Source organism: Calonectris borealis, chromosome 20 (genome assembly GCF_964195595.1).
Source record: "Calonectris borealis chromosome 20, bCalBor7.hap1.2, whole genome shotgun sequence".
NCBI classification, from domain to species: Eukaryota; Metazoa; Chordata; class Aves; order Procellariiformes; family Procellariidae; genus Calonectris; species Calonectris borealis.
This window is the reverse complement of record NC_134331.1, coordinates 12,960,474-12,977,455: the sequence shown is the minus strand read 5'-3', so window position 1 is coordinate 12,977,455 and position 16,982 is coordinate 12,960,474. Positions and strand designations below refer to the sequence as shown.

Here is a 16,982-nt window from a genome sequence, read left to right as displayed (position 1 = left end):
GCTGAGGTTGGAAGGGACCTCTGGAAGTCATCTGGTCCAACCCCTGCCCAAGCAGGGTCACCTAGAGCCAGCTGCCCAGGACCATGTCCAGATGGCTTTTGAGTCCAACTGGCTTGGGGGGGGGAATACAATAGACCAATTAAACCTCCAGACTGGATGGTCTCGTCTGCGACACCAGGGACGAACGTTTTCAGGAAGGCAAGTCCTCAAAGTGAAGCCAAGTCCTCAAAGTGAACCCAGCTTCCAAGGGCATCCCGAGGACCACCCTGCAGTCGCGGAAGGTTTTGAAGACCACCTGCCTGTGAAGCCAAAGCCACATTTGTGTGAAAGGCAAGCTGCTGCCTGCCCCTCATCTTCATAAAAATACCAGCAACTGCGGTGGAAACAGCTTCGCCATGGAAGCAGAGGGAGGGGACCCACCTGCCTCCCTCGGGATTTGCAAGGACACAGCGGCCGTGCTGGCTTGGTCCCCAGGGTGCTCAGCACCAGCAGCTCCAGCATCTTGTAGAGTACCTGAGGCAGATATCGGGGGTAGGAAGAGTTGAGGGGGTTAGGAATAGCTAAAACCTTCCCCCCAAAGTGGGCAGAGCACAGCAGCTCCGAGCTGGGCTCTCCCGTCACCCTCAGCTCCGCAGGGTCCATGCAGCAACGATCACACCGCGCTGGAACAGACGTTTCCAAACGAGCCTCCTTCTATTTGCATTGGAAACATTTATTTTGGGAAATACATATTAAACACTATTATTTATACAAAAATGGACTAAATTTGTCATAATGCTTATAACCCCCAAAAGGCCATTTTAATAGATCTGGATGAAGTTTTTTTTATTGTATTATTTTCTTTTTTTTCTTCAAAAAAAAAAAAAATCAGGTTACAAAGGAGAAAGCGGCGTGTCTTGCTTGGCCCAGCTTGAGATAACGACTAGAGGAAAAAAGAAGTTTAAGATGACATTTGCAGAAGTGCCTCACACAAGAGATTTTCTCCCCTTTCATAGTCTTTTTTTAACGCTTGAAATATATATAGTTTTTCAGTTAATACACTTTTTTTGGTTTGGTTTTTGCTAAAATATAGCAAGTCAGCAAGTAGATAGTTGTTCTTCCCCAACAGCTCCGTCGTGCTGTTGCGGGGAGGGGGGGAACATGAGTTAAGGGGGAGAGCGGATTCTCCTTGCGATGCACCCCCCGCACGCACCCCTTTGGCTGCCGGGGGGGGACACACGGGGGGGGAGCCCCTGCAAACCCTCTGCTGAGCAACGTTATCTGGGCATCCCCACCGAGATGAGAGCAACCTCCTCCTTCCTCCTGGGCACCTGTGCTGGAGAAGGTGGCTCTGCCCCCACGGAGACCATCGGGTGGGCTCTGCAGGCCCCTTCCAGCGCTAGAGGGTGGGACACGCTGCCATTTCAGTATGTGCCCCCCCAAAAAAAGGGTGATTTGCAGAAAATTTTATCCCTTAGAGAGGATACGGAGACTGACGGAGCGGACAACAGAAAGGCAAGCGGAGCTGGGGCGGGGGGCAGGACTGCAGAGCTCTGCTCCAGGACCACCCGCTCCTGTGCCACGGCGTTATTGAACCGAGCCCCTGGCAGGGTCTTATTTAGCGGGGACTCACTGCAGGGGGAGGCGCGGGGGGCAGAGCAGGGGGGGCCATGGGGCGCAGCACCCGCAAACGCCGCCCCAGCCCTCCCCGCGGCTGCAGGGCTCGGTCCACACATGCAGAGTCCCCTCGTGCAAGGACTAGCGAAACAGAGGAGCGTGTTACACGTACACACGTCACACAGGGGATCCAAAAAATTAAAAAAATAATTAAAAAATACCCAACAGCCTCCTCTGACGTAGGGAAAAGCCCGAGGATCACAAGGGTCAGACAGGACAACCCTCCGCCTCCCACCACCGCTTTGCAGAGACGTTCCACTCTCAGCCCCCTTTGGACAAACATACCCCAAGCCTTCAGCGGAAAAAAAACCCACTCAACTGAATGAAAAATAAATATACAAGTGTTCCCAGGACATCAGCCACACCTGTGGTCCGAGGGAGAGGGAAGAGGGGTCTCTACAAAGTGTCGCAGGCCCTTTGCAGGCTGCACAGACAGACAAGGCAGCTCCCTCCCCTCCCACGCTATTGCAAGGTAACAGTCTGAAAAGGCACTTCTCCCAAAGCAGGTCGCTCTGCCTGGCCGGGGGTCGGTGACAGGCGAGGTGACACCTAAACACTCCCAGTTTATTGCATGTAGGCAGGGTAGAGGGGTTGGGGTGGGGGCTGGCGGGTCCCGGGGGGCTGCAGAGGCGGCAGGAGACAAGGATGGCACCGTCTTGTTCTCTTCACGCCACTGTACCTTGCTTCCGAAGGCTACGTTCACCTGGAGAACTACGTTCACCTTGCCTTCAACGGACGGAGAAGAGCCTCTGCGCGGAGGGGCCGGCGGGGCTCCCAGGGGCACCCCAACCCCACCGGCCCCGCGGACCTGCTCCCCCGAGCTCGGCTGTCGGGCCAGCGAGAGCCCGACCTCCGCGGGGGGACGGACCCCAGCCCAGGGACGCGGGAGCGGGGGCTGAGAAGAAAACCCGTGCCACAAAGCGGGGGGGATGAGCGGTCGCCCCACTCCGCACGACAGAGACGGCGTCTGGTTATTTGGTCAGTTAACATTGGCAGGGGGTTGGGGGGCGGGAAGAGGGACGGTGGCAGAGGATTTATATAAAAATAAAGGGGGAAGAGGGGACAAATAGCGAGCGTGAGCGAGCAAGGTCCTGGCTACGGAGCGAGACGGTTACATTTCGTTAGCCACCAGCTCTTTGTCGGTCACGCCGTTGGAGAGCGAGCTCTGGCCCTCGTTCAGCCTCTTGACCCTGTAGGCTTCGAAGTGGATGTTGCTGGTGATATCCTTTATGTTCTGCATGTGCGTCCTGCGGGAAAGGGAGACGGGGCAATCGCACCTCGCTGGGCCAGGTTCGGCCAGCCCAGCCTCCGCCACCCCAACCCGTGCACCCCCCACCCTCCGCCTTCCAACACCCTCTCCAGCCCAAATTTCCCCTCCTGATTTACTGGTTAACGGCATCTTTAGGGCACAGGAGGGAAGCAAAGGCAGTTATGGGCAGCCAGGACCAGAAGCCTTCACTGGTACCAACAGCCTGTGCTTGGGTAGGCGGGAGCCCTGGCTGCGTAACACCCGCCCGGGAAGACGCCGGCCCTGCGAGTCCCTGGGGTCAGGTTTTGTGGCCCCTCACAACTATCTGCCAACGGCTCACGCGTGCAGAGTTTATCTTGCAGCCAAATTTAGGAGAAGCCCAATGCCCCCTCCAGCAAGCCCAGGGGGCTCAGCCTCCCATTCCCTGCAGCAGGGACGCCTCTTTCCAGAGGGACCGGCGGTCGCCCAGACCCCCAATGGCACGGTCCTGGGACGCAGGAGGGTGATGTCTTTGGACTGGGGTAGGACCTGGGACTGCTGAGGGATCACTAAGGCCAAAAGGCTTCCCAGCTGCTTGCAGGCGAGCTGGAGCCACACTGCACGCTGCCAGCGACCTGGGAGCCTGTCCTGACCCATCCACTGCTCGTCTCCTCCCTTAACTCAGCACCGTCGCTGAGAAAAGCCCCCTGAAGCCACGACCCATTGAGTGGGGCTGCAGCACTGCAGCAGGCTGGGAGGGGGTGGATGGAAGGGTGGATGGATGGAAGGGTGGATGGATGGAAGGGTGGATGGATGGAAGGGTGGATGGATGGAAGGGTGGATGGATGGAAGGGTGAGCAGAGTGAAGCAGCAGCTGCTTCAAGCTGGGCTGGGCTCTCCCCTTTCTTTGGATGCCACCTGGTGACCGAAGGCTACAGGGACAGGGCACAGTCCTACCGACCTGATGAGGAGGTCCCGCAGGTAGGCGAACTCACAGTGTGTCGTGTTCTCCACTGGTAGGAAGAGAGAGAAACCCATCAGCGTGCACCCACGGCATGAGCATGGCAACCACTCGGGGTAAGGAGGACCCTATAGAGCTTCACTAGCGTGTGGAGGGCTGAGACGGGGACTTACCCCCAGGGGCTATAGGGTGCAGGACTCAAGAGTCCTCTTTGCTGCTGTAAGGCCAGTGATTTACCCAGGTACCTGCCCCAGCTCAGCACGACCAACTGGCTGGTGAGGTCTGACTGAGCATTCCCGGTCCCTTCCCAGCATCTCCCACCAAACGAGGGAGCTCCCGGCAGCATCTCCCACCGGGACCCCCGCTTTGGACCAACGCAAGCTTCAGTGGGCCCCAAACAAGGCAGGGAAAGGGACAGGGCGAGCTTTGCAGCCAGCGCCGGCAAGGCTCCAGAGAAGCGTTTATCTATGGCTTCACCACGAGCATCCCGCAACATCCCCGGCACGTCAGTGCCTGTGCGGCCCGGGCTGCCGGTGCTGCTCCTGCTGACAAAGGCTACTGCTGTCGGAGCAGGGCTTGGAGAAAGCAGGAGTGTTTGCAAGAGGGAAAAATCAAGGGGTATTGGTCCACCACAATTAGTCTGATGGCTCGCAGTTTACCAGGCATTTGAATTTAAAGGATCAACTCCCTTTTTTTGATTTTTTCTTCCCCCAAAACAGGCTTGAACATAATGCAGAAATGGCAAGACAGCAAACACCGCTCTTCTGCAAAGGCTGCCCGTGGCCATGGCTGGGTCCCGGGGTCTCCCCGTGCTGAAGGCAGCTGCCGCATGCAGAAGGTGAGTGGTTCAATGAGCCCCATTAAACTCAGAGCTTCCAAGGACAGAGCACAAGAGGGCAGCAGAGCTTTAAAATACACTGATTTTCCTGGCACCTTTGTTAAGCCATCCCTCAACGCAGGATTCCTATTAAGACGACTCATAAATGAGAGAAACCTATGAAATGAAGGGGAGGAAGATAAGACGGGTGGCACTGGAGACGTGCCAGTTGGCTCTCAGGGACAGGGAAACGTGTAGATACACTGCAGCCAGGAGCCTTCATCTAGCCTTTAAACCATGATTTAAAATGGGGGATAAAAAAGGAAGATGATGGGATGAAGGCGGAAGAAGGACGAGATCCTCCAAGGGCACCAGCCAAATGCGTGGTGGAGGGTGCAGGGACCTACAGGTGCCAGGGGAAAGGCTCTAATCTGGGCTCGAGACAGAGACGTCAGCGCTGCACCCGTGTGCCCTCAAAGCCAGCCATCGGGCATTTAACTGTGCAACCAGCAGAAGCCAGGCCACAAGAAACCCAGAAGCGTCCCCTCCGGCACTCCGCAGCCCCCGAGCTGCACAAAGGCCCAGGAGCTCGGCACAGGAGCATGGGCCAAGGTGTTTTCAGTCCCCAAATACCGGGGAAGTGACTTCTGTGGAGGGGCAGGGAAGCACTATACACACCTCGACTTCTACTGCTGGTTTGGGACCTCAGCACCTTCTGTCAGGGCAGGGAGATGGGCTCAAGAGGTAGGGAAACAAGGACAAGGTACCTTCAATGGTGCCCCACTTGGTCTTCCTTCCAAGGATTCTTCTTCCATTAACCTGGTACTCCTGGTCACTGCCCACCACTGCAAACGGGATCATTTCCTGAGGAAAGAGAAAAAAACGGTTACGTTTTCCTCCTGACAACCGGTCAGGAAACCAAGGTGGCGAGCAAAGTCCTAAGTCAAGCTGTTTTCAGCAGAGTTTCGTGGGATGAGCTGGTTTGTCCCTGATGCTCCTGAGCACCATTGCCTGCCAGGACCCGGGCAGCAGCATCTCCTGCACATGTGCCCAGCCCAAAAGCAGTCTAAAATCAGCCCAAAACCAGTCTAGCCCAGCACCCCGTTGGCAGGACCGGCGTACAGCCAGGGCAAAGGTATCATGACGCTTCCCCGGGAATCGCCCCCAGCATCTGGCAACCTGTGGCTCAGTCATTTCCTGATCCAAGGTGGTGTCTTTGTACTTAAGAGTCCCTAGAAGACTTTTTTCTTCCTTGAATTTGTCCAATCCACTTTATTGAGCCAAAAAATTGTTAGCTACTTCCTACAGCAAGGAACTGACAGCCAGGAAAGCAGAGCAGCCTACAGGCAAATTACCTCCCGGTGCCGGGAAGGCTGCTCCCCTCGCCTGGGGTGGGCAGACACCAGCACCCCCTGCCCCTGGGGCAGGGCAAGGGGCCACGGGACCCCCTGCCTGATGAGGGCACCTTGGAGGAACGGGGCTGGGGGATGGAGCAGCGACACGGATGGGAGAGGACACCTTCCCCAGGTACCTTCCTCACCCTCTTTCTGTCCCTGCTCTGATCCTTGGTCCTGGGCAGACCCCTTGGACAGGGGCAGCTTTGGAAAGAAGATAGAGGCACTTTGCAGGAGACCCCCCAGGACATCACCAGCACCCGGAGCTGCAGGGCCCACCCAAATACATCCAACCGCAACACCACGCACTAACCCTGAATTTCTCGTTGACTAGCCGATCTTCGGAGTCTTCATCAAACTCCTTCTGAGGATACACGTCGATCCCATTGGCAAGAAGATCGGCCATTATCTAGGAGAGAAGAGCAGAGGAACACGTGAAGGAGACACGGGCAGAGGAGCTGCACTCCCACCACAGCGGCAGCTCCCAGCTGAGCCAAGAGGCTCTCGTGAGCAATGCCCAGCAGCAGCATCTTCCCTCTCCATCCTAAACACTGCTCGCCTGGGGAGAGAGACCTGTGTTTAACGGCTGCACACCCACCAAGCGCTCGCCCTGGAATCTCCGCAAGAACCTGGTGCCAAGACGGTTCAGGCTGAGAGCGAGATGAAGTTACACGAGCTGGGCGTTGCTTTGGGATTGACCAAGACAATAAGACCATGCAAGCTGCACCAAGCAATGGGGAATGTGGCTGCCAGGCACGTAACCCGAAGTGAAGAAGTTGCTTTCTGGTGTCTGCTTATGCTCCTTGGAAAAGGAGTCACGGCAGCGCCTGGTCCAGGGGACAGGGACACAGACGGCTTGGAAGAGCGGCCCCTAAGGATATTGCCTCTGTGCAAGGGGAAGAGATGCTGAAATCTGATTCCTGGGTGGAGGCTCAGCTCTCGGGGAGCACGGAGGATCAGCCTTCTCCAACAAAGCTGCAAACCCAAACCCAGCCTGCGCGCCCGCTCCCGTCGCTTCCTAGGGCAATAAACTGCGCCGCGCCAGCCCTACGTTGCAGGCTGGCAAAGGAAGCGGATCCAGCCCAGAGAAACCCCCCGGCCGGCCTCCCACCCCCCAGCCAAACTCATACACTATTTTTAGGGGAATAACCCAACAAAGCCAACCCTGCAGGACGTCGGAGCCCATTCCACTAACTCAGTGCAGCGCGGGCATCAACCCAGGCAGCCTGCAGCCAGGCTGGTGCTTCACCATCACCCCGACCCAAACCCAAAAATCTATCGCCTCTCCAAACCAGCCACACCCCCAGATGCAGACCGGGCTCTGCTTTTTGGAAGCACGCACGCAGGCGCGCTGGAGCAAAGGGAAAAGGTCCCAGCCCGTGCCCACCCGGACCAATTACCTGCCCCCTCCTTTGCACCAGTGGATCTGGAGCCGTGAGCATAAGGAGGGCGAGCCCCTTGCAGAAGGGGCACTGCAAACACGCCACGTGGCTACGTGTTCTCCTTCCATCTGGAAGGATTTTGGGGGTCTGGTTACAATCAGGAATGTAATTAGAGATAGGGGGAGCTCATCCTGCGCTGAGCCGGTGCAGGGCGGGCGAGCCAGGCGGTCTCCCCACGGTCTTTCATTACACAAGGATGGTATCAGTTGCTGAGAGCGCCCAGGTGACATTTTAGGACCCAGGCTGACTTTGTAGTCCCAGAGCCAGCCAGGCACCCGCAGACACCCGGATACGCACACTTGTAACCTCTGAACGGAGCCAGCAGCCTGCAAAAGCCACTGCAGAGCGCAGAGGTGGCACCGCGGACTCACCCCCCCCCTCCCGCACCAGCTCCTCGCAGATCTCCGTGCAAACAGGCTGACACGCCGATCAAGTCCAGCCTGGATTACCTCTCGGCTCCATTTCCAGCCGTCCCCTGGCTCACTGCAAAGGGAACTGCTTCAGACTTTGGATTCAGCCCCCAAACCAGATTGGATATTTCAGTGCCTGATCCTGCTCGTCAAGAACTGGGAAGACACTGGTGTGGGAAGGGCTGGCTCACGCTCTCCTGCACAGAGGTGTTGAACAAACCCCTGGCTAACGTGCCGTCCTCTCCATAGCCCCTGGAGGTGGCCCCTAAAACCGCCCCTTTGGCAAGACCCCCTTTCCCTTCGCTTCACCTCCCTGCAGTTCGGACTCACGGACCAACGAGCCTGGTGGCTTGCTTCCTCCTGCAGGGCACCAGAGGCCATCACGCCTGCAGCCACATCCCTCAGCTACACGAACGGATGTATAGCCCCCACCCGAACCCCAGAGCGGGGCATCTGCACCTCCGGCCGCACCAGGAGGAAAGCCCATGCTGTGGGTTCAGACAGCCCCTCCTCGGCTCCCCACGGGGATGGCATGCCTGCCTGCCCCCACAAATCTACCCCAGCTGAGCTCAGCAAACCCGCACATCGCTTTGCCTGGTTCCTGTATCCGTGCCCGATGCTGCACAGGGTGGGTTTTCCAGCCTCTACGTGCAGCACCGTCTACCTCCCAAAATAACAGAAACCAGCCTGAAAACAACAACAACAATAAGAAAGGAGGCAGGAGAAACAGGCCCCAAGACTTAGAGCTCGAAACTTATCCTGCACTGACAAAGATCCAAGAGAAACACAAGGAACTGCTTGGAGCGCAGGCCTTTCCTCCGGCCACGTGGGATCGCTCGGAGCTGCAGCCGGAGGAATGCGCTGGGCTCCCGGCCAGGCGCTCGCCTTCCCAGCCCCGCCGGGGAGGGAGCTGGGAGGGGGACAGGGGCAGGAGGGGATGGGGGGCAGGAGATGGAGCCCCGATAAGAGCCGCCAGCCCCTTACCCTTTGTTTGAAGTAGTCCCTCTCCTCCAGCGTTAACGTGTCGGCTTTTGCAATCACGGGGACGATGTTGACCACTTTGCTCAGGCGTTTCATGAACTCGATGTCCAGCGGTCGCAGCCTGAAAAACACAGCAGAAAAAAGGGGATTCGCGCACCGCTGCCGAGGTGGGGGGCTGCCGCAACCCCCCGGCAGAGAGGGGGCCTTCAGAGACTAGACACGAGAGGGGGGATCGCCTCCTTTCAGGCTGGACAAATAAAGACATTTTCTTAAAAGCACGACAGCACACGTCCGTCTCGGAGGCGGTTTGCAGACAAACACTTAAAACATTTCCCTTTCAAAGCACCCCGCCTGGGAACCCTCGCAAAGCCCCATGAAGTGGGAGAAGCCTTTTATCCTTTTATCCAGCCACAGAGGACTGCGGGAACTCGCCCAAAGCTACACGCGTCCTTGGGATGCCGGGATGGGAGCACGGGCGATGCTGGCTGCGGGGCCAGCCTGCCCGCGATGCACAAGTCAAGCTGGGGAGAGACCACGGTGTGAAACCTCCTCCAGCCCTACCCAAGCTGTCACCCGCTGTCACCCACCACCCAGGGACAGCACGACATGGAAATGCCACAGGTGACTATTCCTGCGCTGAGCACCAGCCCGCTGTCGTGCACGAGCCAGGATTGCCTCTCGCGTCCATCGGTCGGGATTAAAAAAGGCTCTGCTAATTCTCCGGGGGCTCACACAGCACAGAAGAGATGCTGCTTGTTCCAGAGGGCAAAAATGTCAGAAAATCTCTACGACGAAAGTCTCAGCAGGGGAAAGCTGCAGAGATTGCCTAACCCCAGCGATCAGCCCCTCGGGAAACCCCTCCCTGCTAAACGCTCCCGCTGACAGCAGGGACGTGACCTCCGGTGCCAGGCTGCTCCGCGTCCGAGGGCTGCAGTCCGGCTGCAGACAGCGAGGAGGGCGCCTGGCCACGACCCTCCCTCGCTCCTCAGTCCTCCCTGAAGGTGTTTTTACTGCTGGGGGTTCCCAGCCAGAGGAAAGCCCTCCTTGGACACTTCCAGGTCCCTCTCGGTGGCTCTGGAGGTGACGGGGACACATGCCCATGCAGGACTGTTGAGCAGATGTTGCCTTGAAAAAGGAAACCTGGAGGTCCCAGGGGAGACCGGGGTACAGGAACGCGTTTGGGGTGCTCATCCACTAAGGAGCCTGTCTGAAATGAGCCCTCATTGAAAGCGCTCAGGGAAGGGGCAGGACGGTCAACGCCAGAGCCCCAGAAGCAAAGGGACACCTCTGCCGCTCGTACATCCTCATGACCTCCGGTGGTGGCACGTGCCAGCAGGACACGGCCCAGCTCTTCTTTGATGAACCTGGGGCAGAGAGAGGTGAAGTCACCTTTCGGAGGAGCCGCAGGCTTCAGTGGCAGAACTGGGGCCGAGAATGAGACCTCCCCAAGGGCAGACCAGCCCTGTGCCACAAACCAGAGGCCCACGGCAACAGGGAAGAAACCAAAATAAATGGGACAGTGACTTAAAATGCCCAGGTGCAAGCAGGCACCCAGCAGGAGCCCTGCGTGGGGGAACACGGAGCAGAGCAGAGCGCTCGGGGAGAACATGGCCAAGAGAGCACCTACTGCCAACACGCTCAAGCCAAACCCCACCATGGTCTTCTCAGGCCCTACGACAGGCTCAGAGAACCCGCAGACCCAGCACGGCTCCTGCAAAGCCAGCAAGAGTCACAGGAGTGCAAAGGGGAAGGGGCTGATCCTGCTCCTCAGCAGTCACCAGCCAGCGTCCCCATCCCGTGAGACCACCCCTGCCCAGCTCTGGCTCCAAGGGAGGGACGTCCAGCCCCAGAGAGACCCCCTCAGCTCCGGCTGATCCCGAAACGGCATCTTGAGACTGCTCCAGTGCAGCCGAGCCCTTCCCTGGTCAAACCCACTCCTCTCCCAGGGATCGGACTGGACCGTGCCAGGTGGATCTTCTCCCCAAATGCTAATGGCACGCATAGCCCAGAGCACATCGTTAGCGTGCCGACAAACGAGTTCCCAACGCAAACTCAGGAGTCACAGATCACCCTGGGCCCCAGGAAAGAAAGAGTTTTGCTATTAAAAAAAAAAAAGAAGAAAAAAACGCAAGGAAACCCCCATGGACACATCTAAGCAGACTTGCTGCTGGCAAACATTGTTTGGAGCTCTGCATAATGTACTTCCCAGACCTCCAAGGAAGTAATGCAGTTATGCTCCTTTCCCAGCAGACTTCTTTCCCCTCCTCTCTCTTTGCTATTTTTCAAACAATTTTTCCCCTCTAGAAGCCTCTTCCCTACTGAGACTGTGTTCCTGCCTCTTTCATCAGCTTTTCTTTCAGAGTGAAGACCAGCATGCATATGCAGGCGATGCAGATGAATTCACCATCAGCCAGACATTTGAGTTTCAGCTCGACTGACACGTAAGAGCCCTGGTACCGAGCCCTCACCGATACCGGAGGATGCCGGCAGTGAGCCTGAGAGCAGGAGGCAGAGCCAGAGCCAGCCCACACCCCTGCCCGTGCCCACCAGCATCCACGCAGGCGCAGTGACCGTGTCCCACACCGGTCTGCACCCAAAGCCAGAAGAGCCCGAGGCACCTTTGACACAACCTTCTGCTCCGATGGACTTCTGCAGGTGCCTCGTCCGCGGAGGTCACCTCCGGTGGGCACCTCCCTGCACCACCCTGGAGAACAGGAAGGGAACCAAGGCGCTCCCCAGAAGAGCAAACTCTATGTTTTTAGGGTGTTTTGCAAGTTTCTAGACAGTCTACCAATTCCTGCTGGGTAGCCCCCAAAAAAACTTAAGTATTTAAAAGAAAGTGATTCTGTTCACTAAGAACAAGCCCTGTCACTAGACGTCACATTCGTGTGAAGACACCAAAGGAGAATAAATGGCTTAAGGCGATCATGAGTGCAAAGAGATTTGCACTAACAGCCCAGTACAGACCCAGGCAGACACGGCCAAGGTCACGATGGGGCAAGCCCAGACCTAATTCCTCTTAAACTCCCGTTGCGAGGCACAGCCCAGGACAGCAGGGACTTCTACTGGTATCTGCGGGGACCAGTTTTGGTGTTTAAGCCCCACCACCCCGTGACAAGCCGCAGGCATAGCAGCGCTGCTCTCCGCCGGGTGTTTGAACTCGGTTCACCTCCGCAAAGCGCCGACGCCAGAACCTGGCGAGGATGAGCGGCGAAACCCGGAGACACACAAATGCACAATAGCAGTTACTTCATTTCGGGTGCGCGCAATCTGCTCCAAGCAGATCACGAAAGAGAGGGCTGAGCTCAAGAAGAAAAAGCATCTGTTTTCTTTCCCTTCCCCAAATGGTCCCCGGTATTATCAACTTGCAACTAGACACATACACGCTTTGGGCTTTGCTGGGAGGGGGTGGAGGAGCTCTGAGGGCAGTGGGTGGGCTGGAGCAGGAGCTGCAGGAAAGGCTCCAGCCCACCCCAGGCAGTGCTGGTTGCTCCCCCGTCCCCTCTTGCTGCGGGGCTGGGGAAAGCAGAGCAGCTGGGAACACGTTATGGTGGCCGGGCACACGCTGTGGTGGCCGGGCACACGCTATGGTGGCCGGGCACACGCTATGGTGGCCGGGCACACGCTATTTCTGCATTGCCTGCAGCCAGCATGCGCGGACAGGGTCTAAGCAGAGGCTCATTCCTGCTAGTTCCCTTGAAATGCCATTATAGGAATCAAAATTCACGGCGAGCTGCGAAGTTATTTCCTTTTGGTTGTGCCCCAGATCAAACCAGCAACAAGAATTTGAGTCGTGCATTAAGCAAATACCAGCGAGCACCCAGCAGCCGCCAGCCCCATCGCCAGGACCCACCAGCCTGCTCAAGGGACCCGGCGGGCACCCGAGGGAAAACAGCGGGTGTCAGCCCGTCAGCCAGCAGCCCTGGTACACGCACACGAGGGGCTGCCGAGGCCGCGGCGGTGTTTCAGGGTCCCTTTTCAGAGCCGAGCGGTGCTTCACAGGGGTCAGAGCTGGGATATTTATTGGGTGGCAAAGAGCCGGCCTTGCGCGGCTGCAGCCAAAAGCCCCTGCCAGCACGTTACTTAGCCTTCGCAAACATGGTTTTACGGGAGTGTTACAAGAAGGACAGGGGGCGTGTGAACCAGATGGGTTGCAAAGCCTGCCCCGAACTCCCTGCAAAGCGAGACTGCAGCAGAAACTTCTCTGCTGATTAACCCTTGAGCTGCCCAGACGGGAGGGCCAGACTGAAACGGAGCTGAGCAACCCTCCGCTCCAGCCTCTGAATCTGTGCACTTGGTTAACTTTGCTTTTTTCCTCCTCTCCTTCCCTTTTCATTTAAGAAAAAAGCAAGCTCTCACCCAGTGACTCGGCAGGCTTAGTCCCGGCTGCCTGCAGCAGCCACGTGCCGGGGAAGGGATGCCGAGCCCTGTGCCGAGCCCTGTGCCGAGCCCTGTGCCGAGCCTGACCACGCGAGCGGGGTGGGACAGACGGACACGAGTCCCCGCTGCTTTGGTGGCGTCACACGGTGAGGCAGCAGCTCCCCGACGGCAACGCGAACAAGCCCCGTGCGATCGCTGTCCCGGGACGGACGGCACCAAGCACCCCGGGACGGCAAGCGGCACGGGAAGTCCATGCGGGAACGGTGGGGTCCTCCGCAGCTGTGGTTGTCCCCAGGGCAGGTCCCCGCAGCACTGCGAGCCACTGCCCTTGCCAGCCGTGCTGCCCATTGCCTCCCAGTGAAGCCAGAAGCGCCAAAGCAAGGACCTGGATTCCCTTCCCATACCCTTCCACGTGGGACCATGGACCACGCCATCCATTTGTGTCCAAGGACCACGGGAAGCGCTGGTGATGGGGAACGGGGGAAAGTGGTGATGAGAAACGTAACTTGGGCTTCACAAGGGAGCGGAAAGCAAACCCAACGCCTGCTCCACCTCTCAGAGGAGCAAAATTTCCCACCGACTTCTCCCTCCGCTGGGGTTTGTCCCCCTTCACTCACTCCTCGGCTTATCTCCGTCCCGCGGCAGGAGGGGACGCGTCAGCCGGTCTGAGAAAGCGCAGCCCCCGAGCCACGGCCGGGGAGCGAGCCCGGCCCCAGCCGGGCTATCGGGCTACGGGGAAGGAGGATCAGCGCAGGGCTCAGCAACAACGGCCTCCAACCGCCGGGCTTGCTCGGATATTGGAAACACATGTTCGTTGGAGAGAAAGAAAAAAACCAGCTGAATATCCACGCAATTGCTGTTAGCCGGCGGGTGAGAGAAACCAGAGCGCACGGCTGGAGAGGCTCCGGCGGGGGACACGGGGACGGGGCGGGGAGGGCAGCCACCACCACCCAAAATGTGCAACCTCCGTGCGGGTGCGGTATCCGCAGAACCCAAGCATCAGACTTGGGGTTTAACCCCCATTTTAAGGGTTAAACACCCAAAGCAATGAGAAAAAGCTCAAGCATGGCTAATGCTGCAACACCCCGACCGGCCAAGGCAGGGTCTGCAGATCGGGGCTGAGATAAGCAGGACCAACACACTAGACTGGCCTAAAAATGTCACCTCCCTTTGAAACGTTTTCTGCTTTATCGTATTAAACCATAAACGTTTCGTCGGCCCCTCTGCTCCCAATCGACAGCCGGTTACACAAGAGCATAACTGGCCCATGCAGTCATTTTATTCCAGTGAAGGATGCATTTTTGGTCTACCCACTGACAGAAGCAAAACAAAGTCTTTTCTATTGGAATAAATCTCTACATGGGGAAGAGGAAAAGGCTGACATTAATACAGTGCTGGCAGCTTAAGTTTACTTTTGAAAACAGACCCAAAAAAAATCCCCACGCAGACAGAGCCAGAAGTGGAAGGAATTGACAGAAATCAAAAGGAAACTTAGGTCTCGTTTTATGTTGTGATACTTTAAGTCACATTTTTCAAGACACTTTAAGCGCCCCAGGTTTTCACCGCCGGCTACGTGCCTAGGAAAAAAAAAAAAAAAAAAAAAAAAAGAGCAAGCTCTGGGCCTTTGATGCTGTCGCTTGAGAAGTGCCAGAGCCAGGAGAGCTCTGCGCTGAACAAACTGCATCCCACTTGCAGACTGGTCAAACAACTACAAAATACCCTTAAAGGGTGAGGGTGTTCGCTCCCCCGGTAGCATGAGGAAAACCAGTTTCTCCCCTTACAAAGGCAGGGGCACAGCAAAAAAACCTAACGTTCTGTTTGCAGAGGCAGCCTTTCCGTCCAACCTGAGAGCTGAGCGACTGGTGTCCGCCCTCGGTCGAGCAAGCAAGGTGACCAAAGCAAAGCAAGCAGCTACCCGGAGCTCGGGGAGGCTTTGATGGCCCCTCGGAAGAGGAAACGCCACGTTTCCCTGGGGTACAGCAGCTCTGCTGTGTTACTGCGAGGGCTCCGGGTGCCACAGCCCTAGCAAGGCCAGCTTCAGCCGCCCTCAAGTCCCCGGGAAACACGGGGGGATCCCGAGGACGACCCCGACGGCCGAGCTGCCCGAGAAGGAATGCCGGAGAGGGAAGCCCGGGGGTCCGAGCGAGGACGGCAGGGTACGTACGAGTGGCCGGTGGCTGGGATGAAGTATATACAGCAGTGCACCCGCGTGTCGGGGATCCGCTTCTTCCGGTTAATGTTGATCTCCTCCTGCAGGTACTTCTCGTACTGGTCGTTGATGAACTTCATGATGGGCTGCCAGCTGCGGAGAGAGGGGAACGCGGGACGATGGGTTTGTGTGAGGGATCTGGACCACCCCGAGCCTCCCACCTGGCCTGACCGTGTGAAGCAGAGCCCGCCGAGCCGGGGATGCTCAGCATCTCACAGAATCCCATAAAACAAACAAACCAACCCAAAACACAGTCAAACACCCGGCTGCTGAGCAGGGCAGTCCCTCAGCTCGTCGCACCCCACCGGGGCACAGGAGCAAGAGCAGCATCAAACCCCACAAAGCCCAGCCCAGCTCGTGGCGAGGAGAAGGCACTTGCCACTGGCCAGCCAGGCCAGCCCTGCCCCGGCCCGGGGGGGCACCCCGCAGAGCCAGCCACTGTCCCAGGACTCCTGGCAGAGTCCAGCCTTCGGAGCCACGCGAGCGAGGTCCGGGGACCGGCCATGCCGGCACACAGCTGCTGCCGGCCGCGAACAAAGGTTGTCTCATGCCCGGAACAGCAGGACGTTTGTGGGCTCTCACGGGGTCCAGGATCAGCCCCGGGGAGCATGGCACCGCGCTGCCACCCACAACAACCCTCTCCCCGGCTCCCCACGGAGCATGGGTGGCACAGGACCAGGCTACGGCCCTCGGCACCAGCTCCGGGTCAGGATGCCCCGGGGCTCAGCCGCCTTCCCTCTGCACCGGTCCCCACGTCAGCGCAGCCAGCTCACCAGTTCTCGTTGTTGATGTGGTCTCCAAAGCCCGGGGTGTCGATGACCGTCAGCTTCATGCGAACCCCCTTCTCTTCAATCTCTGAAACGGAGAGGAAAGCCGGTGCGTGAGGCAAGCGTCGATGGGTGCCCTGGCCAAGCCCACCCTCCCAAAATCAGCTGGAAGGCTGGAGTTTGCTCCCAGGGGAGAAACGCACCTTCACGGCTTCTAACAGGCATGGATCAACCCCGCAAAGGGATGCAGCACCACATCTGCCCTGAAATGCCACCCCCCATGGCCACCTCACTTCTTCCCTTCCATCACAATTAAGTCAATGCTGGCGGATAAAGAAAAAATAGATGTTTTCTCAGCCGTGCAAGCATCTCTGGATGGTAAAAGCCCCTTCAGAGAGATGAGAGTGGAGGTTTAGTGGAGGTCCACAACGCCCGCGAGCCCCCGAGACACAAGGCAGAGCAGCACCAAAAGCCAAAGCACCAGGTGGGATCTGCAGAGCCTCACCGTGAGTGATGGATTTGATTTCAATGGTCTTGGGGATCCGCTCTTCAGAAGTCGGCTGCACAGATTTCCGGCTGATTTTGGATTTGAAGAGGGTGTTGATTAACGTGGATTTCCCCAAGCCGCTCTGACCTGGAAAAGAGCAGGATAAACCACAGTCAGCACTCACTCGTTTCCGGGCTATTTTTTCAGGGGCCAGAGGATGGGGATGCTGACGGACTCAGCCTGCACCAGA

The 16,982-nt window shown here is 57.7% G+C and overlaps 1 protein-coding gene across 12 annotated transcripts in view; it reads right to left on the bottom strand.

Annotated features, from left to right (window-relative positions):
- Positions 1-691: 691 nt before the first annotated feature.
- Positions 692-16,982, bottom strand: part of SEPTIN9 (septin 9) — a 105,184-nt gene continuing 88,893 nt past the window's right edge. For all 12 annotated transcript variants that reach the window (XM_075169847.1, XM_075169844.1, XM_075169846.1 and 9 more), the window contains 8 exons: positions 16,751-16,879; positions 16,252-16,333; positions 15,434-15,571; positions 8,893-9,010; positions 6,370-6,465; positions 5,430-5,526; positions 3,846-3,897; positions 692-2,903 (listed from right to left, as the gene is read on the bottom strand). In XM_075169847.1, the coding sequence (XP_075025948.1) occupies positions 2,768-2,903; positions 3,846-3,897; positions 5,430-5,526; positions 6,370-6,465; positions 8,893-9,010; positions 15,434-15,571; positions 16,252-16,333; positions 16,751-16,879 (848 nt within the window). In that variant the 3' untranslated portion in view covers positions 692-2,767. The remainder of the gene's footprint in view (positions 2,904-3,845; positions 3,898-5,429; positions 5,527-6,369; positions 6,466-8,892; positions 9,011-15,433; positions 15,572-16,251; positions 16,334-16,750; positions 16,880-16,982) is intronic.